Source organism: Ciconia boyciana, chromosome 15, assembly GCF_034638445.1.
Source record: "Ciconia boyciana chromosome 15, ASM3463844v1, whole genome shotgun sequence".
Classification (NCBI taxonomy): domain Eukaryota; kingdom Metazoa; phylum Chordata; class Aves; order Ciconiiformes; family Ciconiidae; genus Ciconia; species Ciconia boyciana.
In genome coordinates, this window is record NC_132948.1 from 9568740 (window position 1) to 9596696 (window position 27957).

Genomic DNA, 27957 nt, shown 5'->3' on the forward strand with positions numbered 1-27957 from the left:
GCCTGTACTGCTGTTCGGAGAACAGGAAGCTCCTCTGCATCACTAGTTCAATCAGGAAAGGAAACAGGAGTGCCTGGGACACTTTATGCTGCATTGAATAGGTCTGAAGGGAGTGTGGGGGCTCTGTGCTGGGAGGATGAGTTGTGACAGCATGGATGCTGTTCCAGCCCCTCAGTGTGACAGGGCTAGTTGGGACACACAGGACATTCCCTAGACGCCCCCGCTCCCAGCAATAAAAATTGTACTGCTCCTGGGATGTTTGTTCTTGGGTGTGGATATAGGGCAAAACAAGTGGACAGAGCTCTTACAGCTCTGGACAACTTAGCTTTACTCTGGTTTACCTGCTGGTGGAATGGGATCCTGGGGATTCCTATTTCATGCTTGGAGGAAGGATGGGAATTAAATAGCACTTGCAAAATGCTTTTAAAATGGAGCGTGGGTAAGTACTGGCATGAGAAAGCAGGAAAGTGTTGCTGTAGCTAATGTATCAGATGTTGGTGTGTGGGGCAGCACACTGTACTCTGTAATGGCTTACTGTAGCTAGGTTTTTCCCTATCTGAAACTTGCTGAAGGATGCACTGTTGCTGCATAGGTTTGGTTTAGTGTGCAAGTATCCACTTACGGATTTTATTCACTCCATCTATGAGAGATCCTTGCCGTGAAAAGCCACATCTCTGGCTATTTAATAGTTAAGGATTTGCAACCTAATCGATTACGTTTCACGTTACAGCCAGCTTCTTATGAGGATCTTGCTTTTCTTTCTTGTAATGAGGCTTATACCTTATCACTGCAAACTAGAAGTTTGTTCCTCATTAGCACAAAGGTGGCTTTTTAATTAGACTGGCATTCAATGCTTTGACATGGGTGACAGATATGTGAGGTGCTGCAGTTCCCTTTCTACCTCAGCAAAAGACAGAAAAAAATCAGTGTGATTCTCACTTGTAACACTTGCGGGAGAGGAATTCTCTTTTTAAGTGTCTGTGCAGTGCTTTTTGCAATGCTCAGGTTGGGAGCAGGGCCCTAGATAATAGACTGTCAGTCAGAAAAAGGTCTGTTCTTGGTTCTGTTGTGGACTTGCTGTGAGACCTGGATTGGGTCCCATAACATCTGTCTGCCCTGCTTGTAACATAGGGGAGCTGCCAAATTGCTAGTCAGATTGTGAAGCTTAATGGATGCGAATAGCGATGTTCTAGGTTGCTTCTTTTCCCTCCCATTGTACGCTAGTGAAGTGACTTGCATGCCAATGTCTGTGTCAGCTCACAAGTTCGAGGAACCCACCAAAAAAGCATTTTCATCCATCCCTGCAATGCCCCATGAATCTATGTTGCTATAAGGGAGGGCAGTTTCATTCCACGAAGCATGTCCTGTGATGCTTGATCTGGGTACCCAGCCCCAATGGTTACCAGTTTTTCTTGCCTTTGTTGCTCTGCTGGGCTGGAGCCTTCAGCAATTTGCACAATTAATCCCTATTTATCTCCTCTTTGAAATGAGGATACTGCAAATGCATGTTGAGTTCTTCTGTTTCCATATGTCTTCCATGTCCTGATCAAGACTTCTTTCTGATATGTGTAAACAGCCGGTGTTGCCTCATACTGCTGTGTGTCTGGTGTGTGGAGAAGCTGGGAAAGAGGACACTGTGGAAGAGGAGGAGAGCAAGTTTAATCTCATGCTAATGGAATGTTCCATTTGTAATGAAATAATACACCCAGGATGCCTTAAGGTGAGTACAAAGATGTGATACAGGTTGGAAGCAAAAACTGGATTAGTTATCACCTTAATATTAAAGTAGTGCACAGGAATTAGAAAGTTTTCACATTTTTGTCTTTGGAAACTTAAGTGAGCAAAGAGTTGGTGTGAGAAGCAGGGTGGCAGCCGTGGCACATGCAGTCCTGACTGGCAGGCGAGGATCCTCTGATGTAACCAGCATCCCCTGTAAGCAGAGACTCTTGCTTTGGACAGCCTCCGAAATGTGTGTGCATGCAAATGTCTTGTGGGTTTTTTGTTTTATTTTTCTTTCTTTTTTGCCTCTTGTTTAAGGAAGTGAGGAGTTTCAGTTGGGACTGGAAGCTCAAGAAGACAGAGAAATCTGCCTTGTACCTTTGGATAAGTTAGTCACAATCCCTGTGTTGGTAGCTCCTTCCTGTGTCCCACAAAGTACAAACGAGTAGTTTGCTGTTCGTGCTTGTCCAGGCACAGATGTGCCTTTCAGTGGCAGCTGGCTTTAAAGACGTTACGAGCAAATGTTGCAGTAGGAAGACTGCAGCTCTGGAGAACAAACTGAGTGAGTTTCAGGCTGCAGGAGTGCTCACCCTTGGCTGACTTGAGTCCTGTGAGCAGCTATATTCTTTGCTGGTAACAGAAGTGTCGTTTTGGGCATATATTTGTGTATTAGCATTTAGAAGCCTCCTTTCTCCAGAGCTGGTTTGTTTCAGCTGATCAGCCATTTCCTGTTGCTGATTTGTTTATGGTTAAAGTGATTTGCCAAAGCAAATGTATTCTGACACACCGTGCCCCAGAAAGCAGCTTTTGGCCCTTCTGGGATCTCTGGGAGGAGAGGTATGTTCCTTATGCAGGCCCAGGGTGATGCTCTCCTGGCCCTTTATTTTTCTTGTGCTGTACATAGTATTGCACCAAGCTATGTGCGTGTCATTTATTAGAGCAGAAAGTAGGTAGCTGGCAAACAAGAACTCCCTGATACATTAAATTGGTGCTCACAGCTCCTGCCACAGATGGGCTCTGAAAAGGAGCTTTGCTTGCTTGGCTCTGCTTAAAACAAGGCTTCGGGGGCTGATGAAGCAAGGGAGGGACCTACTCGTTTTCGGAGGTACCTCAGTTTTGGCTTGTAGCTGCTGCTTTGCTATTCCAGTCCTTCCTGAAAGTGCCCTGCGCTCCCCCATCTCTTGCTTTGCAGTGTCAGTGACACTTCATGGCTGAGTCCAGAGGACGTGATTGTTGTCTAGTGGCAGTTCAAGTATGGTTTCCTCTCCCCATACCACATTTGGGCCTAGTGTGCACAGGATGTGGGTCAGATCTGTAAAATCAACCAAGTGCTGCTTGTTCTTTTATGCATGTGTGGTGTTCTGAGTGCTGTTTTGGTAACTAGGAACAATGTTGCTTCGGGTGTTTCTGAAAATTAAGCAGTGGGAGATTTACAGTGTGCCTTGTGTGTCTTGTATTTTAATTTCTCAGTGCTTCTGTTGAGCCGGAATAGTGGGGTAACTTACACCTGTTTATTTACTGAGACAAAAGGGCACCAGTAGGATTTCAGAATTGTCTTGGAAGGTGAGATGAGACTATGCACCAGAGAACAGCAGAAGGAAAATGTAGCTTCTTCCTTGGTTCCCTCCTTGCTCTTTATTCCTGTGTTCCATGATTTTCTGCGAGACAGAAATCCATTGCCATATTTACATATTGCTCGAGCCCTTGACATGGGCTTAAGCCCAGAGGATGGAGCCCATTAATAGTCCTTGTGGGAAGCACCTTTGAATGCAGACGTAGCCCCAGGGCAGCTGCTTCGGCTGTCCACCAAGAGAAAGTCCCTTCCTGTCCCACTCGGTAAATAGGCAGTAGTATATGTGAACTGTCGGTCATCTCCAATTAAATGTCTGGCAAATGTACTTTTGGGGGAGACTGGAATAAACAGGATCAGCGAAGGGAGGAGTGTGCTTTCCTGGCTTTCCATGTGGAGTGAATTCCTTTCAAGATGCATTTCTAAAGCTTGTGGAGTAGCTTGGCACATGCAGTGGCTAATTTGTACTCCAGGGCAGGTTGTTTCTGGTTTGAAGTCCATCCTCTTCCAGCTTCCTGATTTGGCTGTACATGTTAGTGGTGTGCTTTCCTCATGAAAAAACAGTGCCAGAGGATGACCTCTGTGAGGAGATTATGGGTAGCTCAGGTGCATCTGTGCTCTGACACACTTGCAGCCTTGAGGGGCTTCTGTGGGTGCCTCTTGCTAGGGGAGCCCTGGGTACCAGACCACATTAGGTGCTTGCGTTGGAACCATGCTAAGGACAGCCAGGATGTTCCACATACTGAGAAGTCTCATAGGAGGTTTCTGCCATGCTTCTTTCCTTGAAAATACAATACCAACACACAAATGCTCGTTTTGCTGAAGAGTTTCTTACGAAAACGATCTTGGAGAGCATTTTGCAAGTGCAGCACTGTTTCCAGAGGGAGCTAGTGAGATTTTTGGAGGAATATTGCCTTTTGTTGTTACAGAGCGTTTGAGTTGAACTGATACTGATGAATTTTTCTTGCTACACATCAAATTGCTAGTAACGCTGGTTAGCACATGTGAGTGAGTGCAGTACCCTGATGCTGCTTCCTTAAGGAGAAGGCGTTCATTTTCCCCAGTAGGAGCCTGTTCTTTTTCATCTTCGATGGATATAGTGATAATGATGAAAAAGGCGAATATTTAGATGCCTTGTCAGAACAGCAGAAGTACAAAGACCTCTTCCAGCGCAGCTGCACTGCTGCCCATGGGTTCAGCCCAGGTGTGTCTTGCTGTCTATGTTGTTTCAGTCTTGGCACTGCCAGAATTCATGGCTCTCACTCAGTGATGTCAGATCGGCATCCTGGGGTCTCCATATTCCCTAACAAGAAGACTTCACAATAGCATAATCTCGTGTTTAGACTTTCTGAATTGCTGACCTTGTGCTGCAGGTACGTTTCTGAAGATGCCTCACGCTGTGGCTCAGACACCCACCTGCTGTTTGTAGCAAACACTCAGAACTGGCTCCCACCCAGCCTGAAAGGCTTGGGACAGATTCAGTGGCAGGTTTGTGTGTGTCTAATTAGTTTGCTTACAGTTCCTCACATCTGTTCAGTTCCTTAAACTTCACAGAAGGGACAGAGCTGTAATGCTTTCCCTTCAGTAGCATTTGTTCTATATTCAGTGCGGGAAATAACTTGTTCCCAACTTGGGCTTGGGCCAGGAATTGTTCCCCTGAGGCAGAGATGTATACAACAACTCCTGGAGTATCTTACACCTACCATGGGAAAGAAGGTTCAAAGGCACACAGTTGTGATAAAACCAGTATTTAAATTCTGCCCACTTCATTTACTCATTTATTAACTCCAGAAGACTTGCTGAGAGAGACTGACATGTCATCACTCTCTCTAGATGGTGAAACTAGAATGGCTGCAGTCTGGCTCAGGGACTTGAGGAAGCAGTTCCCGTAAAACCAGGGCTTGATCCCACACAGCTAGTGTGTTTTAGCTGAGCTGGGAGGAGAGGAGGAAATGTTTCAGAAACGTGAAAAATCTGCAGATCTTTGCCTCTGCCTGTTTCAGCAGCAGTCTCCTGCTACCGTGCTGCTGATGCCAATGCCTAGCTATTTGTCTTGACAGTAGCATATTTTTGTTATCTATAATAGTAATAAATTAATCTTTCTTTTTTTTTCCCCCGAGGCTTATTTCTGAATATATAACTAAACCCTTAAATGTGAATGTGCTATCAGTGAGCGTATGTGTTTGTGTGGAGGGTGTTTTTACCTTAGCTCTACTTTTCATCCTCAGTTTCATTCACAGAAATGCCTTTTCAGAAACACCTCTCTCATGTTTGGAAAGTAATGTGGGCTCCTATGCGGAAATTCAGAAGCCAGCAGCTTTTCAACTGCATAGGGCAGGACTGTGTTTTATTGTAGTGTAACAACACTGAGTATGCATCTTCTCTTTCAAAAAGCAAAATGTCACAGTCTCTCAGAGGTAGTGAAGTAGTAAGCATTTCTCTTCCTTACACTAGCTGAGTAACTGTGGGTGTGAGAAACCTTAAAAATGCCTTCATGTGTCCAGTCTTCTGAATAAAAGTGCCTGTTCTCTAGCTGACTTGGCAACCATCATTTTTATTGGCACATGGGTTGAGTGCTGGAGGCATGGGACTGCTAGTTCTGATCCATAAAGAAAAATATTTTAAGGAACACTTGATTACAGTGCAGGGTGCTTTGCTTCTAAAAATGCTGAACAGTATTAAAGTATGTGAGAATGTGTGTATGGGAAAAATCCCTTCCTATTAAAAGATCAGACTGTGCCTCACTCTGGGGCGGACAGGGATGGGACGGGACTGAGCTTTTCAAATAAGTGGTGTTGAGAGGGCATTTGGAGATGGCATGATTACCATCCTGGGTTTTGGGGGTTTTAGTTTGGGTTGTTGGGGTGTTTTTTGTTGTTTTGTTTTTTTGCAAGAGCAGAATGTGCCCTGTGTTAATTGGGATTGTCATTGACCTTCATAAAAAGCCCAGACCTGAGCCGTTTGTCAAATACCAATTTGGCCAGCATGCTTTCCTCCCCTGTTGACATCATCAGAAGGGTAATTGTGCAGGACTGAGGGCTTGCTCAGCACCAGCAGGATGGTGCAGCACCTGCGGTGATCTGGATTTCTTTTCTGCAGCTGTTGGGAGGGCAGCTGTTGATCAGATAACATTATGAGCTGTACAAAATGCCTCTAAATGATCTACCTGTAGACTTTTGCAGCTTTTTGCAGCACGATGGCAAATTGAGTTGTGCCTCTCTTTCACCAGGTGAAGGAATCGGATGGTGTGGTTAACGATGAGCTGCCGAACTGCTGGGAGTGTCCAAAGTGCAACCATGCAGGGAAAACTGGAAAAGTGAGTTTAATGGGAATAAGTGGTGCTGGAATGAGATACAAAATCTCAAGCATTCCCTCTGGCTTGTAGATGCAATTTTGCCCAATACCAGCTTTTGATTTTGTGCTTAGTTCTGTTGAGTTGAAGGGAATAAGCTGGTGTCTTTCTGTTCTTTAATAATTCTTGTATTCTTGTTCCGTGTATCAACACTTCACCCAAAACCTGGGGAATATTTAGGTTAGTTCTGTGCACTGCTGCATGTTAATTTCTAAGATGAAAATACTTTTTAAAAAGAAAAAAACAAAATCCAGAAGCAATTATGCAAAACCTGAAGTGTCTGTTGGAATCAGTGAAACATTATTTCTTTGCAAACTGAGACAGACACTGCAAGTGTGTAGTTACAAAAGTAACTTTATGAAGGTTGAAACTACTCTAACTCCTTGTAATAATTTTGTGTGTTACAAAGTGATCCAACCCACCAGTGTTGGAGGCAACTTAGGTGAAGAGCTGAGAAAGGCATAAGATATAAAGTTTGTTTGTGTTTTGTGTCTCTTTGGCGTACAAGCAAAAGCGCGGACCAGGATTCAAATACGCATCAAATCTCCCAGGCTCATTGCTGAAGGAACAGAAAATGAACAGAGACAATAAGGAAGTAACAGATGCTGCAAAACGGAAAGGGGATTGTGAAGAAACTCCCAGGCGGAAATCAGAGGAACATTCCAAAAAGACTCAAGTTGACTCAATACTGAGGAGAAAATCAGACGAAGTGCATCTGTGGAGGAAAAGGAAATTTGAGAAACCCCAGGAACCCACTATGAGAAAGCGGGTATGACAAAACACTCTTTCATGTACTTACACAGATGCGCGTGGGCTGGTTGGGGCTGATGTCTCTTGCCTTCTGGCTTATAGCTCATCTTCAAATCCCAGATTGTTACAAAAGAAACTGCGATGTTTTACCTTCCTTTCTGAAAACTGCTACTCTAACAGGACAGTAGTTTGAACAGCGACTCTCGGGTTGACGTTCAGAGGCCAAAAACACTGGGCTATGGCTGTTGTTTTATTCAAAATACTAGAACACCCACTTTAACTGAAAAGCCTTTACAAGATGCTTGGAGTAGGAACAAGGTGAAAATCAATTTTTAATGGAAACTTTTTCATCTGTATCCACTTGGTGGCGCATGGCAGCTTGTTTTGTGGCTGATTCAGGGATGTACAATACTCATAACCCATCAGAGGACCTTTAGAAATGACACTTTCTGTAGCCTGCAGAGAGGAGGAGCTGCTCACAACAGCAATGTAGACAGCTTTTCCCTGAATTTAAGAGTCAGAGCTCTTGGGCCAGGCAGGGACACTCTGAATTGTCTTGTGGATTGTGAAATATGGTACTTAGGGTATACAGAAATGCTGGTTTGCAGAGGTAGAAATGAGGACCTAGGCTTATATGTGTCTCACGAGTAAATGGCTGATGGCTTTAAAATCGGAATCAGCGGCTGGTTTTGTATTGCATGCGTAGTTCATGAGGAGTGGCAGTCAGTCTGCCCCATGAGGCTTGACAGCGGGAACGCTACAGTACAGTAAATGTAGGCATTGGGGTTGCTTTGGTGGAATGAGAGCGCAAAATTCATTATACCAGTTTATGCATACCTGCTTTCTGGCCATGCTTCCTTTTCCCATCCCTATGGACTCACTGCAGTGTTTATGGATGGCTTGAACTGCTCCGTGAAAGCACCCCAGTGTGTGAGGAAGGCACTGTGGATCACCAAACCTTCATTGGACAGCACAACAAATGTCATGTTTTGGGGTTTTTACTTTTCTTTCTTCCAACAGCTAAAACTTGGAAGAGAAGAGAAACTCTTCAGGAAGAAGGTACTTTGCCTTTTTAATAGATGTGTTCTCAATCCCTTTTAATCCCCTCTCCTTGTGTGAGCTGAATGGTGAGCCAGTTTCTCTATCAGTCATATCCTTATGTCACTGCAGGCATTTTTATTATCGCATTTACATCTTGAAATTACGGAATATCTCGCTCATGGAAACCTTTACACTCCAGGATAGTTTAGCTGCAGTGTCTGGCTTTATATTTTCTGTTCTGCTGTCCCATATTAAAATACAGCAGCAAGCTGTGTTTTGATGACCCAAGGAATGAAATTCTGTTTCTATACTGATGTTTCACTCTTCCTGTGTGGTTGAATCTTGCCTCTGCCACACAGCCCCTCAGCAGTCTGTATCGCGGCACATCCCTGGAGTCCCCCGCTGACACCCCAGTGAGCCAGGGGTGACCTGGCATGCAAGTACTGATTACCTCTCACAATCTGGCACGATAACAGAAGTCAAATACCTTTAAACTAAGTGCTCGTCAGTACCCTGTGTGAAGGATGCTGCAAGCTGGCAGTAGTCTGATGTTATAATTTTTTTATCCTAACCTGTCACTAACTTACCACGATCTCTCCCTTTGTAGTACGTTAATTTAAAGACAGGGTGATCAGCTTTCTCTGCTGTGTGCCGTGGTCTGAAGCACAGGAGCACATCCACTGACTTGATCCAAGTAGTTTATTGCGAAAGCATAGACTTTCTGATATAACAAGTGTGTTCACAGCAGTTCACCTTTTCTTGCCAGTCCAGATCTCTTCTTGTTAGAGCTATTTCATTTTAACAGTTGGTGGCTTCTTTCTTGCTTGTAATGATCAGATTAGACTTGAAGTCTTCCCTGGTCTTAGTTTGTACGCCTCTTATGCTTCTATCTGGTGTGCATCAGAGAGATTTGATTAATGCAAGCAAGTGAAGTGCAGTTTGCCGTTATGAACAGTGACCAGGGCAGGGAAGAAGGTGCCAGCTGACCGCTGTCAGCCTGCGTTGTGTTGGAGATCGTGTCAGCGTGAGGTCTTGCCAGGCTAGCAGTGTGTCAGACCTGTCAGTCAGATTCCCTGTTCTGCATGCACTGGAGGTGAGGGAAGCTTGAGAAGACGAGCAGTCTAAGATGTAAAGGAGCAGCTAAAACGTAGTTAAATGAGGCTGCGAGTATCCAGCAATAAGGGCCACAACAGCACAGCCACAGTGCGAGTCAGTGATTGCGATTCAGGAGGTTTCAAAAATTGACCTTTTGGCCATTGGGCATGAACACGTCAGCCAGTGTTTAAAGTGGGTGCCCAGTGAATGTGTCCCAAGCCTGGTTTCTTCTGGCCTGCTGGGGAAAAAGCTGTCTATAATATGCTGCTAATGTTCTGTATATAAGTTGTTCACTGTGTAATGAGTAAGGCCCTTAAATCTGCAGGATTATGCATGGTGAATAAATGCATTTATCACTCTCTTGGAGTCTGGAGAGCCAATAGCTGGACTCCTCATCTACGATGGCACATGAACTTGATACCTTTGGCTGGTGAATGTACCCTTGTGCTTGGATGGGTGGGGCCCAGTGCTGGCAGGCAGCCTGACCCCCCCAGGGAAGGCTGCCTGTGTGGAGCATCAGCATGTGAAGTATTGCTGAATACTTGCTGAGTTCTTGCTCAAATAGTCAGCCCTTGTCTTTTCCTTTTCAGCGGCGATCATGGAAGGCTCCAGATGACCGAACTGCCATGATCAAACCCCTGCGGCGCCTCAAGCAGGAGCCAGAGGATGACCTGCCAGAAGCACCTCCCAGGTCCAAGGATAGTGACCAGTCACGGTCCAGCTCGCCCACTGCAGGTCCCAGCACAGAGGGTGCCGAGCCCAGGGACAAGAAGAAGTTCAAGATGAGGAGGAAAAGGCGGCTTCCCAATAAGGAACTGAGCAAGGAGCTCAGCAAGGAGCTCAACCAGGAGATCCAAAAAACCGAGAACAGCCTTGCCAATGAGAATCACCAACCCATCAAATCTGAACCTGAGAGTGAGAATGAGGAACCTAAGCGTGCTTTGAACAACAGCGAGAGACTCCATAGGTTCAGCAAAGGGTTAAACGGGACTCCCCGAGAGCTGAGGCACCAGCTCATCCCCAGCCTGCGAAGCACACCTCGGGGAATAACCCGGCCACCGCCTTCGCTCTCTCCTCCCAAATGCATTCAGATGGAACGGCACGTTATCCGGCCGCCTCCCATCAGCCCCCCTCCGGACTCACTCCCCCTGGATGACGGGGCAGCCCACGTGATGCAGCGGGAAGTCTGGATGGCTGTCTTTAGCTACCTCAGTCATAGGGACTTGTGCATCTGTATGAGAGTTTGCAAGACCTGGAACAGATGGTAAGGAGGGCGGGAAATGGAGCTAGGTCTAATGTGTAGTGGGATGGACTCAAGGGAATTAGGTGTCAGAGGCACTAATGCCTCCTAGAAGAGGTGTGCAGGTCGTCACTGCAGCTCTGTTGAGGCCAAGGAGAAGGGGTGACCAGCAGTGTCTAGAGAAGTAGCATGTCTTCTGGTGTGTTCCCATCAGAAATGCTGGGAACTGCTGTTTCTGAGAAGTGTGCCTATGTGTGTCAGCATCGGCATCAGCCTGCCGGGGCTGTAACGCCCCAGAGCAGCCTGTTGTGTAGTGAGACACCACAATGTCCTTGCCTGCTGGAACAGACAGTTTAGGTCATGCTAAGTCTTGGTGTCATTCTGCCCCCAGGACTTGCTGACTGCTAATGCTGTTGTTTGTTCAGTTCAGCTATCAAATATCATTGAGATATAGTGAAGATCTCCCAGTGCCCTCAGTGTTCTCCTCAGAAGGTCCGTGCTGATTGTTTCCTTGTAGAGGGTATGTGGAAAGTGATCCCGTTTGCTGTGTTCTGTACCGGCAGAGCTGATGGAGGAATCCTTTGTTATTGTATTCACTTGCAGTGTGTCTACGTGGTGCCCGGGGTACCAGAGTGTGAACATTGACACAGTTGGTGACTGTATGGCAGCAGGAAGCATTAGCGGACAGATTTATATGTTTCACTGAACCTGCAGTGAAGTCTCTTGTTGGCTGTCATCTCGGGTTCAGCTGTAATGTGCACACAGATGGGCAGGTTGTAAGAGAGACTCTTTTCTAGCACAGTCTAGTAACAAACTGGGTAAATGACAGGAAGGTTGAGAGGTTGATAATTCACTGCAAGATGATGTGTGCGGAGTGCCTCCTCTGTGGGCTTCTTGGTGTCACAGAAAGCTGGTAAATGCCTTTTCCACGTAAGTGCAGCATTTTCTAATGGAAAAAATGACAAAATGCAGAATCTTGCACGCTTGTTAGGACTTCTTGCTTTTTGGCCTTGAAGAACCACAAAGAGAGCGTAAAAACACATAAGCCACGTAGATAGGAATAACACAAAAACACAGAGCAGGGGAGGGGGGATCTGTTTTACAAAATTCACTGGTTTTAAGTAAGGAAAGCACAGGGGAAATCAGGACAGTAATATTTAAAACCTGTCTTTATATTTAAAAGAGTAAGCAAGAAGGTGTGGCTTGTCTTCAGGCTAGAAAATGGATTTTAGTAAGTGCTGTGATGACTTAAAATGGGACCAGAAGTTGTTGACACTTGTAATTCTGTGGAAATAATTCCATGCTTTATTGCATGACATATTTGATGGAGAAACTTCAAACCTACATAACCTTTTGTGGTGGTGTGCTTATCTTAATATCACTCAGCCTTATTTGTGCTATTTTCAGTTAAATGCTGTAGTTTTCCCTACTGTTTAATGACACCTTTTAAAGTCTTGCATAAATCAAAACAAGCACCAAATTAAGTGCTGTTGGCTTTTTTTTTTTCTTTTTGGGTAGGTGCTGTGACAAAAGATTATGGACCAAAATAGATTTAAACCATTGTAAATCCATCACTCCACTTATGCTCAGTGGCATTATTAGGAGACAGCCTGTAACCCTTGATCTTAGCTGGACAAATATATCTAAAAAGCAGCTGAGTTGGCTTATCAACAGACTGCCAGGTAAGTGTTTTTTGACCACTTCACTGAATGTAGCAAACCGGTTTGTACCTAATCTGCAATCTCTGAGGAACGTCTACAGGGATCTGGGTATCTTAGGAGAGGAGCAGACATGTAGGAGTGAAGCATCGGCGGGTTAAAATGGGCCCAAAATTGGCTATGTTGTGACTACTTGACATGCTAGGTAAACTAATTTGAGGCAGGTGTTCATCAACAGGTAATGTTGCTGTGGAAAGTGCCTGTGCTGACGTGATTAGTAGAGGGGGTGGTGGGGGTCTGCTCTCACCCAGATAGTGGGAGAGGCGGGGAGCTGGGCAGGAGGAGGCTCACGGGGTCCCTGCTTGCCCTGGAACGCTGGGATTGTTCGCCAGGGCAGCACTGGGCTTCACCCAACCTGTGCATGGTAGCAGAGATCACCGCGGATGTCTCTCTGGGTAGGCCACGTGCTCCAACTTCTTCTGTATCTGCAGGTCTTCGAGACCTGCTGTTGTCAGGGTGCTCATGGATAGCAGTGTCGGCACTTTGTAGTTCCAGTTGTCCTTTACTCCGAACGCTGGACGTGCAGTGGGCAGAAGGCCTGAAAGACGCACAAATGAGAGACCTCTTGTCGCCACCCACAGATAACCGGCCAGGTAACAGGCGGGAGGAGCACGTGGGAGACCTGTGCCAGCCGTTCTGTGGCATGTTCTGCTGATAGTCCCCCTTGGAGGAAACGGGCAGAAACCCCTGCAGCTAGCACCGGCGGGGTTCTGGGCTTTGCTGATGCGCGAGGTGTTTCAAAGTAGTGACTTGCAACACCTCCTCGCTGGAAGCCGCTGGGTAACAAGTGATGTTCTCTGGCTGCTGAACAGTCATCTGAGCCACTGTGCTGGTTTTCTGTCTGACTTTCTTCTCTTCAGGCTGCAACGGGTGTACTTTAGAGAGTATGGAAACACTTTCTTCCAGTTCAGGGAAGGAGCAGTTCTGTGGGTCATGCCACATTCGCCCGGATATCAGCTCAGGTGAAATTTTGAGCAAATCAGATCTGCTTTCTGGCATGCACTGCACAGCCTACTGCTTATTCCCGACTTGTAATTCCACTGGGCCCCTGCAGTTACTTTCATCCCTTTTGTTTTGAAATCGGGAGGTGGCTTTGTCCACGTGCCTGTTCCAAAAATAGACAAGTGTTCCTGCTGATGTCCCCTCCAAAGCTCCAGACAGGCAAAAGCGTCTGAAGTTGACGTAGGGCAGCAGTGTTGTGTGTCACAGTGCATTTCATATAGATCTGCAGATGTTTGCAGTTCAGGGGGAGACTTTTGGGAGTGACCGGCTGCCTCTGCTTTCCAGGTCAGATCGACAACCGGAGTAAACTACGGAACATAGTTGAGCTGCGTTTGGCTGGTCTGGATATTACAGATGCTTCTTTGCGGCTGATCATAAGGCACATGCCTCTGCTCTCCAAACTCAATCTTAGTTACTGTAATCACGTGACAGATCAGTCTATTAACCTGCTGACCGCGGTCGGAACCACCACGCGGGATTCATTAACAGAAATTAATTTATCAGGTAAGCAACACAAGGGGGGCGGGGGGGGATTGCCCATTGGCGTTAGACTTGTGTGAAATGCTGGTCAGTGGCAGTGGTTTTACCCAGCTGCTGGTGTCAGTAACCCCGCAGCCGCCCAGCCTTTCCCCGGGCCCTCCACCAGCTGACAGGACTGCTGCCTCCCGCTTAGGAGCCATGTCTCGTACTTCGCTCATCCTCCGCAGGGGATTTTCCAAGGCCGCCGCTCCGCACATCTGGCGTGCTTTGCTTTATCTCCTCAGTTACACGACAGAGCCACGGGGATCAGAGAAGGGCTGTGGGGCTGGCTGGGCGATTTCGCTATCAGCACAGCATGGGAGGAGCAAGAAGGGACCTACCGCAGTCGGGATAAACCGTCCTCGTGCTGGAGAACAAACGGAGATGTGCTGTTAAATTCTCCCTGTTTTGTTGTTTTGTTTTTGTTTTGTTTTTCCCGGCAGACTGCAATAAGGTTACTGACCAGTGCCTGTCTTACTTCAAACGTTGTGGAAACATCTGCCAGATCGACCTGAGGTACTGCAAGCAGGTGACAAAAGAAGGCTGCGAGCAGTTTATAGCAGAAATGTCAGTAAGTGTTCAGTTTGGGCAAGTGGAAGAAAAACTTCTGCAAAAACTGAGTTAGTTAAAGGACACGTGTAAATACTGGGGTGAGGGGGGGAAGGGACTAAGAACACGTAGGGATTTTATTTTCAATTGGGAACTTGGAATATTGGAAAAATACCGTGATTGGATTTTACAACTCTTGTCGAGGAGAGAACATGAAACTACCCATGTTAAGAATTTCAACTTGTGCCACTAATTCCGTCTACCTGGGATGTCCTGCACTGGCTCTTATGCAAATTCATAAGGCGACTGTTACTGGTGATAATTGTTCACACCCGGAAGACGACTGATCTCCAAGAAATACTGTTATTTAAAGTACCACAGCATGTGCTTGGTAGTGTAAATTTGATTTCTGCTTTTCATTTCTTAAAACAACAACAAAAAAAAGTTGGTGTCATTAAAGTGGACCACGCACTGCATTTCTGCCTTCTTAACACGTTTTGTTTTGTTACATCTTACATTATGCAGAACTATTTTTGTACAAAAATTGTTTAAAAATTATTTATGCAATGTTTGAATGCATTACCAGTGTTTTGGTTTTGATTGCCAATTTTTATCTTTACTTATGGTAGGCGAGAACTTAACCTATACTTCGTAGACAGTATCTATCTGCAAACGTGCCCAGGTCAGGAAAAGTAGGTTAATACTTTCAACTTAAAGCATGTTTTAATGGAAGTTTATATCCTGCTTTGTATACTTCAGAAGTGACATAAGCATGTTGTGGAAATAAGGTGTAAATTATAGTTGAAGTAAAACACTTTGCCAAGTTTTATCTGTATAGAAATCACCTTTTTCTCAAAATTTTAAAGAATTCCAATTTCAGCTTTTGCACATAGGAGGGTTTCACTCTGTAGCATGAGCTCTTGTACTCAATATAAAATTAATTTATACAGTGAGTCCAGCCGTAGAATAAATGGTCAAACGTAGTCTCTCTTTCTTTGAAGTGTGAGTTGAGTTCTCATTTAAGGTTTATAACATGGTTATTTCCTGATTGTAAAATTCTGCATTCATAAGTGCCATTGTTGTATGGTGTTGTTTTCGTAGACCTTCCTGATGCGGTTTTACCTTTGTTGAATTTGTATAAACAATTGTACAAAAACAGGCGCTGGCTCTGCGGGTTTCTGTTCCACTGGGGGGTTGGTCTGGGGGCAAGCTGTTGTCGGGCCTCAGGGGTGTGCAGTGATGGCAGGGAGCCCACGGGGTTCCAGCATGGAGCAGGTGGTGGTTTCTAGCCTCGGTGAAAGCCAGGGTTCACTGCAGAAGCCCCTCCTCCTGTCATGCTCCAGGTGGTACTGCACAGCACTTGGTCATTGTCCTGTGCCTTTAAGGTGGTGTATTCCAACACATTTTTACTAAGGAGGGAGTAAAATAGATATTATGTGCCTTCCTCAAGCTGGAATCTGCCCCGATTAGTCTAGAGGAACACTAACATCTCGAAGAATGTTAAAGCTTGAGCTGAGTAACATCAGCACTCCCAGAGCTGGTTAAGAAAAGAGACAGAGGCAGAGAAAGCCCATCACAAATCTTTATTAAGCTTGTGTGGCTGATGACCAGCATGGAAATAACATACAGGGTATGTTTTTCTTCATGAGCTTACCCACTGAACAGAGGCTCCAGGAATTAAGTACCATTAAAAAGTTACTTCTAAAAAATAAAGCCATTGAGAGGTTTGCTCCCTTCTGAAAAATAACCAGCAGTGTCTCTAAGCTGTGTATTTTATTTTAAGGAGGAGCTACTTTCTCTTTTATAAGCCAGATTAATTTTTTGCATAAGAAGACCAGGTGTGACAGTGTAGCAGAGGTAAGAGTTCTCAGGTACTGCAGCCTAGGCAAAACATGTCCCTGCCACTTGGCTAGCAGGTAGGAAATTAAAAGGAGAAACTGTAGCTTCATTGGTTGACCCTGCTTAAAGGAAAACCATCCAGGGCAGACTGGGGCCTTACTGGCCTCTGGTTTTTTTCTTTTACAGTGAATATAACCAACCTCTGTCCTGACCATGCTTGGCCACAGGCAGCCTGGCCCCAGAACAAGAGCTATTCTTGCCCCTGTCTTCCCCAAGTTGCCTGTCTTAAGTGTCCTGCAAGGGCTGTTAAAATTCTTATTCCAGGAGGACCCTTACCCCTGCTGCTGGCACAAAGCCCACAAGGGCTGACAGCAGTGCAGGTCACTCAGCAGCCAGTGGGTTAATAGCAACTCAGCCTTGGTTAGAAGTCTGTGAACATGAGGTTTTAAACAAATACATGTTTCCTTCCCCTTAAGAACCCCCCCTCCCGTTTAAGGTTAGTAACACCCTACATTCCACATGTTAGCAGCAAGTAGTTTCCTGACCCTGATTAGTATTCACAGTAACATCAGGTTGTCAGCACATGGAGTACAATCATCACACATAAGATTAATAGTTACAATAGGCATGAGTGGATTAAGGACCACAGTAATATGGTTTACTACACCCCTTTTTAAAAAAATATTTTATTCCTAAACTAAAAAACACTTAGTAATCAGTATTTGGACACTACATGGCAGAGCCCTGCAAAACAACTGAGCCCTGCAAAGTGATGGAGCTTTTTGTACACTTACAACAAATGGCCAAGACAGTGCATGGGTAACGGCAGACATTCTGAACAAAGCAATCAGCATAAAATAGATTGCTTAAGGGCTTCTGTGCAGGTGCAGTTAATGGCAGTGCTTCCTACAGTCATTTTATACTGTTAACACTGTTGCAGGGACAGTGTTGGAACAGTTACATTCTATAATTACATAAAAGCAGAATATTCAACTGATATATTCTTTGCTTCTAATGCACTAGACAACATAACACTAATATGGTCGAGCAGAGGTGTTTTCTGACCACTTGCTGAGTACTGAATGCGATAATCAGAGGTGATATTCTTCAGAAGAGAGCAAGAACTGCTGTAAACAGTTTGACTCAAACAGTTTGTGGGTTTAATAAGGTAAGTCAGGCAGCACTATTACTGTACACACAGGCATCATGTGGTACTGCCCAACCGTAGGGTTCGGTATGCTGTAGAAAAACGTTTCACAAACTTCTAGATCCTGATGTTCAAAAGGTTGTGTTTATTGAGAACTAAAAAGCTGACATATGCCCCAAGGTTCGGCACACCTGCCCACAGAAATCCTGGAAGGGTGACTATAAAATCCATTTTTGGTCTTGGTTTAAGATTTGAACACATGCACGGCCCGTACGACATACTGTCGGCAGATGGGGCACTCGCTCATCCTCTTGCCACACTTGGTGCAAGTGACCATGTGGCCGCACTCCAGCAGGACGCAGTCGATCACAGCGTCCATGCAGATCCGACACAGGTTATCGTCGTTGTCGTTCAGCTGCATCTTCTCACCCTCTGAAAACCAACAGAGAGGGAGGTCATGCATTCAGGCCCTGGAAAGCCAGTTAAGTTTAGCTCAGGCAACCACTAAAATATACAGCTAATTTAGCGTGGAGTAGTGCTGCTCCCTGTTCACAACAGTTTTTCTAACCCACAGCTAAGAATTAATCTATATTCCTTCAAAAACACAACCAAAGAAACAAGAACCAGAAAATACCTAAGTGAACATCCACTATTTGATTTCATACTTTAAACTCAGAAACCATTTTCAGTTCAGAACATAATGACTGTGAAATAATGTACTGGATTAAAATTCAGAGCATGGTGGTTTTCCATCTCTGAGCTTACTTCATTTGGCAGAACACTTTCCTCAGAAGATTAAACTCAATAATAATAAAGCAGACTAAGAAGTGGAAGCCTCAAGTAGGCCGTAAAGGTGGCAGAACTGATCAAAACCTGTCAAGTTTCACTGCAAATAAACATTCCCTATCAATAACCAAATGTTCTGTCAGACTGGGGGAGGGGATCTTGAATTTAAAGCTTGATTTCAGACAGGTTTTCAATTCCAGTTTATGACAAAACTGAGGGCCTCCCTTAAGCCATGTTTTGACATTCACCAACAATCCCCCACCTTCACAATCCTTCTCCACCCCAATTAGCTGATTATTTCACACCCGATTATCACAGCCCCTGCAGTGTATATGCTGGCACAATCTGGCTGTCAAGTGGCCCAGGGCTAATAAGTTTTTCAGTCACCACAGTCCCCTGTTCTTTACAGCCTGCCAGCAGGATGCAGGAAAGAGGCAGGCAGGCATTTTTCAAGCTGGTAATGACATCAAAAAGTTGCTCCTCAGATCATACTTTGTGACCAGGGATGGGTCTGTAGATACACTACAATCATGCAAGTGACAGACTCCAATTGAGTGTAACAGAGGGCAGAAGAATACTAGTCATGGAGCTGCAGCCACAGAACCACCTTATCATGAAAACATGGACTGAGACCAAACCACTCGAACTTGGACTTCTGCCACTGTAGCTTTTAATTCTCTACCACAGTAAAATACCTGAATTGCTTTGGTCTGTTGACAGCTACTGAGAAGCTCTAGCTAATACCTTGTGAAACCTAATAAAGGACGTGGAGGTGCCAAGTTTCATGTTCTTTGAGGAACTGCTTCTCAGTTGTGCCATTTTACCTTCACCGTGAAAGCTGAGCTCTCAGCTTTGGAAAAGAGTCTCAAAAAACCAGCACAATCCTGGAAAGCTTCATTTACTCAGTAGAATCATGTTCAACTACTCTAGATGCAGTTTCAGTTGTTAAAACACACTTTCCAGTTGTTCCAGCTGAGCAGACCAAGTCGGATACCAAGTCCTTCTGTTGGCAGAACCAGCTACTGGAAACCAGAAAATAAGTAGTCTTATGAAAGTGAGAATTAAAGATAAACCTACGTGTCTTGTGGTTTTCCTCACTCTCTCTGTATAGCCTGCTCACTTTTTCCACAAGTTCCCATTTTTCACAGCATCCTGAGTAGTTGACAAAATTACATGCAAGTATTTCCTTCAGCTGCCGAACACTCAACCCTTCAATGTCTTCCAGACTTGAAATATCGGACAAAGATGCCCTCGCTCGCTTTCTGGACAATCCAGGGGTCTGAAACACATCAACTGTATGTTTTTAACTGTCCCAGTAAGTTCAGAGCACCAGATCTGGTGCTACATTAAGCTGCAGCAGCTTGGCTAATTTTTTATTCTTTTTAAAACAAGTATTTGCAGATATGCATTGCTAGACACAGCTAACTCTGAAAGAACTAGAGCGTGATGGTAAATGTTGACAGAGATCTAAACACTTTGTTGTGTCACATGCCAAAAACCCATTCTTTGGATAGTTCATATCTCACCTGCTCTTCAGCACTTTCTTCTTCTTCATTATTTATAGAAGATGTTTCTGTTTGTCCCTGTGTACAAAATGAAAGTAATCAGAATAAAAACTCATTATCCCTTATAAAATATTTTCCTTTGTACCAAAATGCTCACAGATCACGTGTTGAAGTTTCAACTGCTACCAATCGTTACCAAATTAAGTCACATCTATCATCTAAACTAGTAATCTTATCTGGTAATCTTCTGTTTTGAGGTGAGAGGTACAAAAGGCATTTTTCCTGCCACCCTGAACTGCACCAATTGGCATTTTATTTTAAAGCGATGCATACCTATTAAAAAAAAAGGCAAGCTATGCTATACCATAAAACACATTAATTATCATACCCGTGAAGGTGTTCCAATTCCTGTGCTTCCCCTTCTGTTTGCAAGTTCTCCTTGAGATGACACCGATACAGACATAGAAAACGGATGAGTAAAAAACCCCGAAGTCTGCGACCGTGAGGAATGCAAGCTACTAGCGTCCATATCCTCCTCCGAACCTAATCCATGATGGCACAGCACAAGATCCACCAAGTCTTCTTTCTCTCTGCAAGTATCGGTTGGTATGTTTCTGAGAATCAGATACTGACGCAGATCCTTTACTTTCAATCTCATTAACTGAGGTCGCTGAAAGGCTGTTTCTTGCAGCAAGTGACAAGTGGAACATCTTCTGAGATTCTCTTGTAAGACTGAACAAACTGAGCAAAAATCCTTCTTGCAGTCACAACACACATGCTAAGTAGAAAGAGAAAATAACCATTCAGCTGTATGTCACAGAAAATAGATCTAGACCCTGCTCTTTCCTTCTCCAGGCCATGTCATTTACTATTAGTGTCTTAACCTCCATTTTGACTTTTAATCCACTTTTAGGATTTAAGTCTAGAAAACTGCCCTGTCAAATAGTTTTGCAGGTGTTCCAAGGCAGTCCCTTGCATTTGTAGCACTACTGTCAGCTGATTTGAGGTTTCAATGAAAAAACACTATGAATAAACAAACAAATGAAGTACTGAAGTTGTTTAGACAATAAATGAACTTGAAAGACAGTCAATTTTATGGTATGTTAAAGTACTTTTCAATATACTAAGTGTCACTGCTCTTTTCACATGTGTAAAAAACAGTATAATCCCCAAACTTTAAAGAACATAGTTCTTCCTCCATCAATTCAAAGAATTCAAAGTAGGCTTGAAATGTGATGAATCACATGGTAGGTAATTATTCCCCAAATGCACAGATGTCATTTCTGAAGAGAGCTTTGTTCAAAAGACTCTCTACAACATACAAAAGCTACACTAGGCAAGACTTTCAAGCAGCGATTTTAAATGGTCATCTCATCTGCTGTGAACAAACCCAAACTCTGAGTTTTTCAGGATTTTAGTAAATTAATATTAGCTTCAGAAAATGTCCATACACAACACTTAATTCAACAAGGTGTTTGCCATGCAAACAAAAGGACACATAGGAAGGGGAAACAACACACAAAGTGAAAAAAGAGGCTTCAAGTTTATCTAAAAGAGCTGCAGAGAATTAGGTCACTGAGTGGACAAAATAATGATGATGGACAATCATGATACATAGAAATAATGTTAACAATCCCAATTTTATTTATCTGCATTAACCCACCAACCTGCCTCCAAATGAAGGGAGAAGCTGTCAGAGTGCAATAGCATTTAACAGAACTGAACCTGGTTAGGAAACAGAGTTACACGAGTATTTCACAGAAAGAAACTGTGATAGTATATTGTGAGTTTTTCGTTTTTCCATCACGCAATTTGTTAATTCCAGTACCCAACCACTATGTTTGGTATCATCTTCAAAAACAGATAAGTTTTAATGTTTAAGATTCTGAAGCTAAAACACATATCTTACAAATTAGAATCCACTAATTTTTAGGGCAGACCAGATCCAATGTGTCACCGATTAATGAACATCAGACCTCTTAACTTCTAATCCTGTCTGCCGTTAAGTTCCTGTGACCTCAGAATAAGGCACTTACTCCCTTCCTGGCTATCTGCCTCAGGTTTCCTTATCTAAGGAAAAAATACACATTCATCTCCCAGTATGCCTACAGATCAGTTCATATGAGTAAAAATATTATGTAATAGAAACCATACTCACTTTTTTTCTAAAAACTGAAAAGGAAAGTCCACAGGCTTTGCAAACTATGTTAGCGCCTGCTGCAGCTGGAGATGGATATGCTGAGAAGTCTGTATTTGGTGTGAATCTGAATGGGCCAGCACCTCCCCCAAAGCCAGCCTGCTGGCCACGGACAGCTCCCGTACCCATGACTTCATTCAGCAATCCACAGCAGGAAGCCCACATGGAAGTAGCTCCCGCCTGAAAACATTCACAAAGCAAAAAAAGAAAATTAATACCTGAAAGTCCACATCAGCTGTGACTTGCTCCTGAAGAGCTACTTCACTCCATCTGTCATCATCCCAAAAGCATGCGGTGTGAATTCCCAGAGCACCAGGAATTCAGCACACTAATGTCTGTAACAGCCCAATAATCTCCATTTCCCAGCTGCAAACCAAAGTAGGTAAGATTTGCTTCCAAGAGGCTCACGCAGGCGCAAGGAGCTTGCTTTCATAATTCATCTTCTAGCAGAGTTCCACACAAAAAGGGTAAGGAATCTGAGGAGGTAACGCAATAGCAGAGCAAAGAAGGAAGAGACTAACAGCCAGTCGTAGGTGAAGGGCAAAACCAAAAATGACGACAGGCTGCAACACAACAATCTGTCATACTCAGGGCAGAGCTGTCCCCTGCAGGATCTTCTCCAGAACTAATCCAGCTCTTATATGACTCACAATAAAACTCTCTCCAAAAAATGTTTCTGGGTCTTCAAACTTCCAAGTAACAAACCATTCTTAATTAGAAACTAGTTATGGTCTAGTTTCTCTGAGAGGGAAATGTTTTAAGACCTCTCTGAACCTGCTGTTTCGTTGTCTTACAAAATGTCTAACAAATTAAAATAACTCTAAATGAACTTTACTCTATATTGAGTGGATTTCAGTTTTGAGTCATACAATTTAATCTTAAAACACTACAAAAAATTCTAAATACATAAATAAATTGCTACTTTTTATCCTTGAAAGCCTTTAGCACTAAACTCTTTATCAGAAGTGCATATTCTACTTAATGTTAGAATTTGGACTCCAAGTGGTTCAGGTCACATGTTTAATGACTGTCATGTGGCTCACTGAAACCTACTGGGGAAAAAAAAAAAAAAAAAGGTAAACAGAATTGCATCAGGTTCTTTCTGAAAGGAAGCTGAGTGGTACAACTTCCTTTAAACAAAATTTTTTTTCATACTTTTTTTTCTTAACTATGCTAGTTAGAGCTGTTCTGTTTTTCATTCCAGGGCAGCATCTTTTTTTTCAAAGCATGAAGACATAAAATAATTGCTTTTGAGACTTGTAGCTCTTGCTGTAAAACCTAAACCAACCGGAACATGCACTTCAGCTCAGCAATAATGGTGCTTTAATTCCTGTAGTAACTAGACTAATTTCTATATTAAATTGCACATTTCCCCTGAACCGAACACAGTCCTATTACATTTGTGGGAACTTAACACAATAACTGGGGATATGCCAGAACATCTCCTTTCAAACCACTAAGCACAAAAAGGAAGACAAGAGTCCTCACTCTGGTCTAGAGAGAAGCTGTGAGAAACAATGCCATAGGACCAAACATGTTCTACACCACCACCTTCATGTAAGTGCCTTAAGTATGGAACATCAAAAGCATCTCTCCAACCCACGCAAACTCGGTACTTCACTTTTACTGTTGTAAGCTGACATCAACACAGCAAGATATTGAACACGGTTATTTTGCTTCTGAGCTGTACAACACATAACTCTGTGTGCAGTAATAACATCAAATATACCCGCAACAAATTAAATTCACTAGTCTAATTTTACAGGTATTTCAAGAGCAAAGTTTGTCCCAGGCATAACAAGAAACCTCCATGCTGTGGGCACCCCACGCATAGGAGAAAATCTTCCTAAGCTTCCTGCGAATGGAGTTCAAGGGGGATGAACTCCAGTGGCTCTTCCCTGACCTGCAGCCAAGACACAGGTAGCTCCAGCACGCGGCTGCGCTCACAGGTACACCGTGCGCCTGGAGCCTGTCTGAGGTGTCATCAGACTTCCGTGACAATCATTAAACTATCAAACTAAGACTTGTTTTCTACTTTTCAATAATAAAGAGTGGAAACAGATCAATATTAATTTTTCCTATACAAAACAAATTATGCATACTTATCCTAGTTTATTAGGCAAAAGTAATTAACTTTTCAGAAATGCATTCTGAAAACCAATGACCTAATCCCAGAGAGCTCCAAGTTTTAAAGCTTAGGACTTCTGAAAAATATTTTTTCTTATCTTAAGGCAAAGTTTTCAGTTGCAGAAATGTTACTCTAATTCTTCATGTATTCTTAAAAATTGATGAGCTAGCTTTACATTTAAAAGATTTTAAAATAGACACATACGAATAACAGAAAAAAAACCCCAATGAACCAAAAGGGTCTGTCAGAATTCAACTTTCTTCATTATACGAGTATGGTCTTTTCAGGGGTCTCGGCAGCAGCAGGACACACAACGACTAAAAGGACATAACAGTTGCTACCACAACCCTTGCCTGATAGTTTAACACCTGCTTCTCAGACTTATTTTATTCAAGAGCCTGTAACAACTGCCCAGATATCACTGTCAACACTAAATAAATATATACTTAGGAAGTTTTTGTTACCCATTTTTGATACATGAATGTTGTTAGTATCAAACAGAAAATCTCTTTACGATTACTGCCAAGCATTTAGTCATTTTAAGGTGAAAGGTAAGGCAACATGGGCATCATTAATTTTCTCCTTACCCTAAGACAGCTGTGGATGCTTTCTATGCACTAGTGTCATTAACCAATAATTGAATTACAGTGTCTAGACTCTTCATATTACTCTGTAAAAGAATTAGACCATGCTGAAAAGCACCAACACAAGACACAAATGAGACACACTAAAACAAAAACTCCTTCCCTTGAGAATTAGTTACAATTTTGCCAATTTCTGCACCAAAAGCCTTTCCAACTACATCAGTCACCACTTCCATATTCTCTCTCACAAGCTGCCATCAGCTATCTTCTCTCTCCATACCTTATGTGCATCCTATAGGGGCAAAATACTGCATTTGAAATTCTCTGCTTTTGTTTTTGGCTCTAAGGGCATTTAGTAACCTGATCAGAATATCACCTCAGAAAGACACCCACCCCAAGCAGCTGGGAGCTTCTCCTTACACATCTGTGCAAACAGGATGTGGTATCAAAGCCAGCAGACCAAGAGCAGAGCAGAAGAAGGGATTTTATTATTTTTTAGCTGAAATTTCGTCTTTACACCCACCCTGAGATCAAGCAAGGCTTTTTCAGGGACCGAGCACCCCTCAGAACGCGCCGAACTGAGAGATCCCCGGTCACCACAACCCTCAGCCCTGACCCCAAAGCACAACAGCAAGCTCGGACGCGGAGAAGCGCCTTTGGGAAGCGAGCCCCGCGGCCGGCCGGAGCGGGCCCTCCCCGCCAGCCCCTGCCGTGCCCCCCAGCACACCGGCCCGGGGGGCTGGCTCCCAACCGCCGCCCCCCCTCACAGGCCCAACCCCCACGCACCGCCCCGAGATCGGCTCCGTCCCGTTCGGAGCCCTGCTAGTCCTTCAGCCGCCGCCGGCGGGGATCGACCGCAGACGGTGTGTGGAGACGGGGGCGGGGGCTCGCCTCAGGCGGCGACACCAGGCCTTGCTCGGCTGCTGAGTCAGTGGAGGGCGCCGGGGCTCCTCGGCAAAGCGGCCCCCGGCCCGGGCATCCCTCGGTAACGGGACAGGCCCGCAGAGCGACAGCGGCCACGGCCGGGCGGCCTGAGGCGAGGAGGGAGGGGCGGCACGGCCCGTCCCACCAGGGTCCCGGCCCCGTCACGCGCCGGTTCGCCCCCCTCCTCCCCCCCCGCAGCGAGGAGAAAGACACTCTCCTGCCCAGAGGAAGCCCCCCTTCACCTTCATGGCCGCTTCGCCACCGCCACTCGTGCTCCAGCGCCGCCCGCCGCCGCCTCAACCGGGCGCCGTCCGCCGCGGCGACCGCCGGCGCCGACCCCCCCCGCCAGCGGGCCCCCGCCCTGCGCGGCGTTCCAGCGGGCCGCCTCACGGAGGGCGGGCCTTCCCGCCGCGCCGCACGCCATTGGCTGTCCCGCCGCGGACAGCGAGCGTGCGGAGCCAATGGGAGGATGGGAAGCGCCTGTGTGTTGGCGGGGGCAGAGGTTCCGCGGGCGCGGGAGGGGGGGGCGCGAAAATACCCCTGAAACACGGAAAGAAGAGGGCACCGACAGCTGCAAGTGCGTAAATAATGGTGTCACTGAAATAAGAGAGAACTTTTACCTCATGTTTTTGGGTTGTTTTGCTTTTTTCCTGTGTACTTAAGCAGGTGTACACCGACGCCAGGCGCTGCCGGTCCTCCGAGGTAGCGAAGGTGGCTGTAACCCGCCTAGCGAGCTTCTGGTGAACGTGTGGAATAACGGGGTCCGGCACAGGGTTGGGGTGAATCTGACAGTCACCAAAATTCTGGTGTTTTGGCACCTCTGCGTACAAGCAGGCGTTTATCACAAATAGAATTAAAAGCCTCCATGCTGTAGGCCAAAGGGCAAAGTAATTATTATTCTACCGAGCCCTTTGGTGATAATCTTTAAATAATATAAAAGAAAGTTTATTATTTAAAAATCCAGTTCCAGCTAGCTTCTAGATGCCATTATTATTTTCTCTATGCTATGAATGGGATATATAAAAAAAATAATAATCATAGGTTGTAAGAACTGAAAGCTTTTCACCAGAAGTTTACATTAAAGAAACCCCAACAATACAAATCCAGCCAAGTCTTCAGGAAGCCTTTACATAAGGGCACATAGGGCCAAGAACAAAGGCAGCCTTTGCCAAAAAGAGGAACAGACAAAAGTGGCTGAAAATAAATTTTGACCACAAATCAAATTTACCCGTACAAAAGGTTGCATGCAATCTTTAATAATTTCTGCATGCTGGAACTATTTTTGGAGCAAGTCAGATACAAGAACTGAGTAAAAAAAAAATCGGTATGTAATCGCCACAAGAATGGCGCAGTCTTGGCAGCTTTAGCATTGAGAGCGGATACTTCGTGCAGTCCAACTTCTGGATTTGCACTGACACCACATCTTAATTCAAAATCAAGTAATCTCTTTTTGGGAATGCTTATGCTCCTTGACAACCTTTTGATATGCTATGAACTTTTATGCATAATTTAATTTAAAATGTCACACTAGGTTTTGGGGTTTTTTTCAACAATAGCTTGCAATTTTAGTCAAAGCGACTTAAAAGATAGTAGAAGAGCCTTGTGAATACCATGTTGGAACAAGCAATGGCACATTTCCCACATTTCTCATGCAAGAGAAGGCTTTAAGACATGTTAAGAAATATCAGTACAGTTTGTTTTTTAAAAACTTCTATGTCACCTAAACTGTCAATTTAGAGAGTCATCCCTGAAGTACCAAATTATACACAGATTTTTTTTTTTATAATCTTACATTAAAACATGAGCGCTTCTCATGCAGTCGCTGTAAGTGGGGTAAAAGCTCTGTCCTACAGATGACCCAAAGCAAGCAAAACCTAAAATTTTTCCTTTAGCTCTGTTAAGGACTTGCCAGCAATAAATCCTCCCAAACACAGATGTTTTAGGGAGTAACGTGGGCCTGACAGAGCTGAGATCTGGTGACTGTGCTGGCAGCTGCAGTTGCCACTCCTGCCTTAATTTGGGCAGATCTTGATGAATCATATTCATAACATGTGATTTGAGATCACTTTTAATGCATTAGCCTCTCTAAATTGTAACCACATAGATTGTTTTTAACTGAGGATCTTTAACTCCATCGGCTATTTTGTGGCTGAAAACTAGCGTTTGCAGAGGTTCTATTAACAAAAGACTTGCCCTCACTGACCCTTCTGGATTGTGCCAAAGCAGCATTAAAAGATTTAAATCTATTAATGCTAGATGTCCCATTTACTTCTGCCATGAAATAACAAGTGG

The 27957-nt window shown here is 44.4% G+C and overlaps 2 protein-coding genes across 13 annotated transcripts in view; one reads left to right on the top strand and one right to left on the bottom strand.

The window, feature by feature from the left end:
- Positions 1 to 15702, top strand: part of KDM2B (lysine demethylase 2B) — a 130237-nt gene extending 114535 nt beyond the window's left edge. For 4 of the 11 annotated variants that reach the window (XM_072880322.1, XM_072880324.1, XM_072880326.1 and 1 more), the window contains 10 exons: positions 1577 to 1720; positions 6519 to 6605; positions 7141 to 7410; positions 8412 to 8450; positions 10118 to 10791; positions 12286 to 12449; positions 12917 to 13078; positions 13346 to 13447; positions 13773 to 13991; positions 14450 to 15701. In XM_072880322.1, coding sequence (XP_072736423.1) covers positions 1577 to 1720; positions 6519 to 6605; positions 7141 to 7410; positions 8412 to 8450; positions 10118 to 10791; positions 12286 to 12449; positions 12917 to 13078; positions 13346 to 13447; positions 13773 to 13991; positions 14450 to 14631 — 2043 coding nt within the window. In that variant the 3' untranslated portion in view covers positions 14632 to 15701. Of the gene's footprint in view, positions 1 to 1576; positions 1721 to 6518; positions 6606 to 7140; positions 7411 to 8411; positions 8451 to 10117; positions 10792 to 12285; positions 12450 to 12916; positions 13079 to 13345; positions 13448 to 13772; positions 13992 to 14449 lie in introns of all 11 variants that reach the window. The other 7 variants (XM_072880317.1, XM_072880315.1, XM_072880316.1 and 4 more) reach the window with 6 other exon arrangements.
- A 1964-nt stretch (positions 15703 to 17666) lies between these two features.
- On the bottom strand, positions 17667 to 26059 carry RNF34 (ring finger protein 34). 2 transcript variants are annotated; one of them, XM_072880327.1, is made up of 6 exons: positions 25908 to 26059; positions 21991 to 22209; positions 20221 to 20610; positions 19854 to 19910; positions 19405 to 19606; positions 17667 to 17973 (listed from the first exon to the last, which is right to left on the bottom strand). In XM_072880327.1, the coding sequence occupies exons 1-6, from the start codon at positions 25911 to 25913 to the stop codon at positions 17786 to 17788; spliced, it is 1062 nt and encodes a 353-aa protein (XP_072736428.1). In that variant the 5' UTR covers positions 25914 to 26059; the 3' UTR covers positions 17667 to 17785. The 2 variants fall into 2 exon arrangements, with proteins under 2 accessions (XP_072736428.1, XP_072736429.1); XM_072880328.1 differs by lacking the exon at positions 25908 to 26059 and adding an exon at positions 25528 to 25814.
- Positions 26060 to 27957: the final 1898 nt, after the last annotated feature.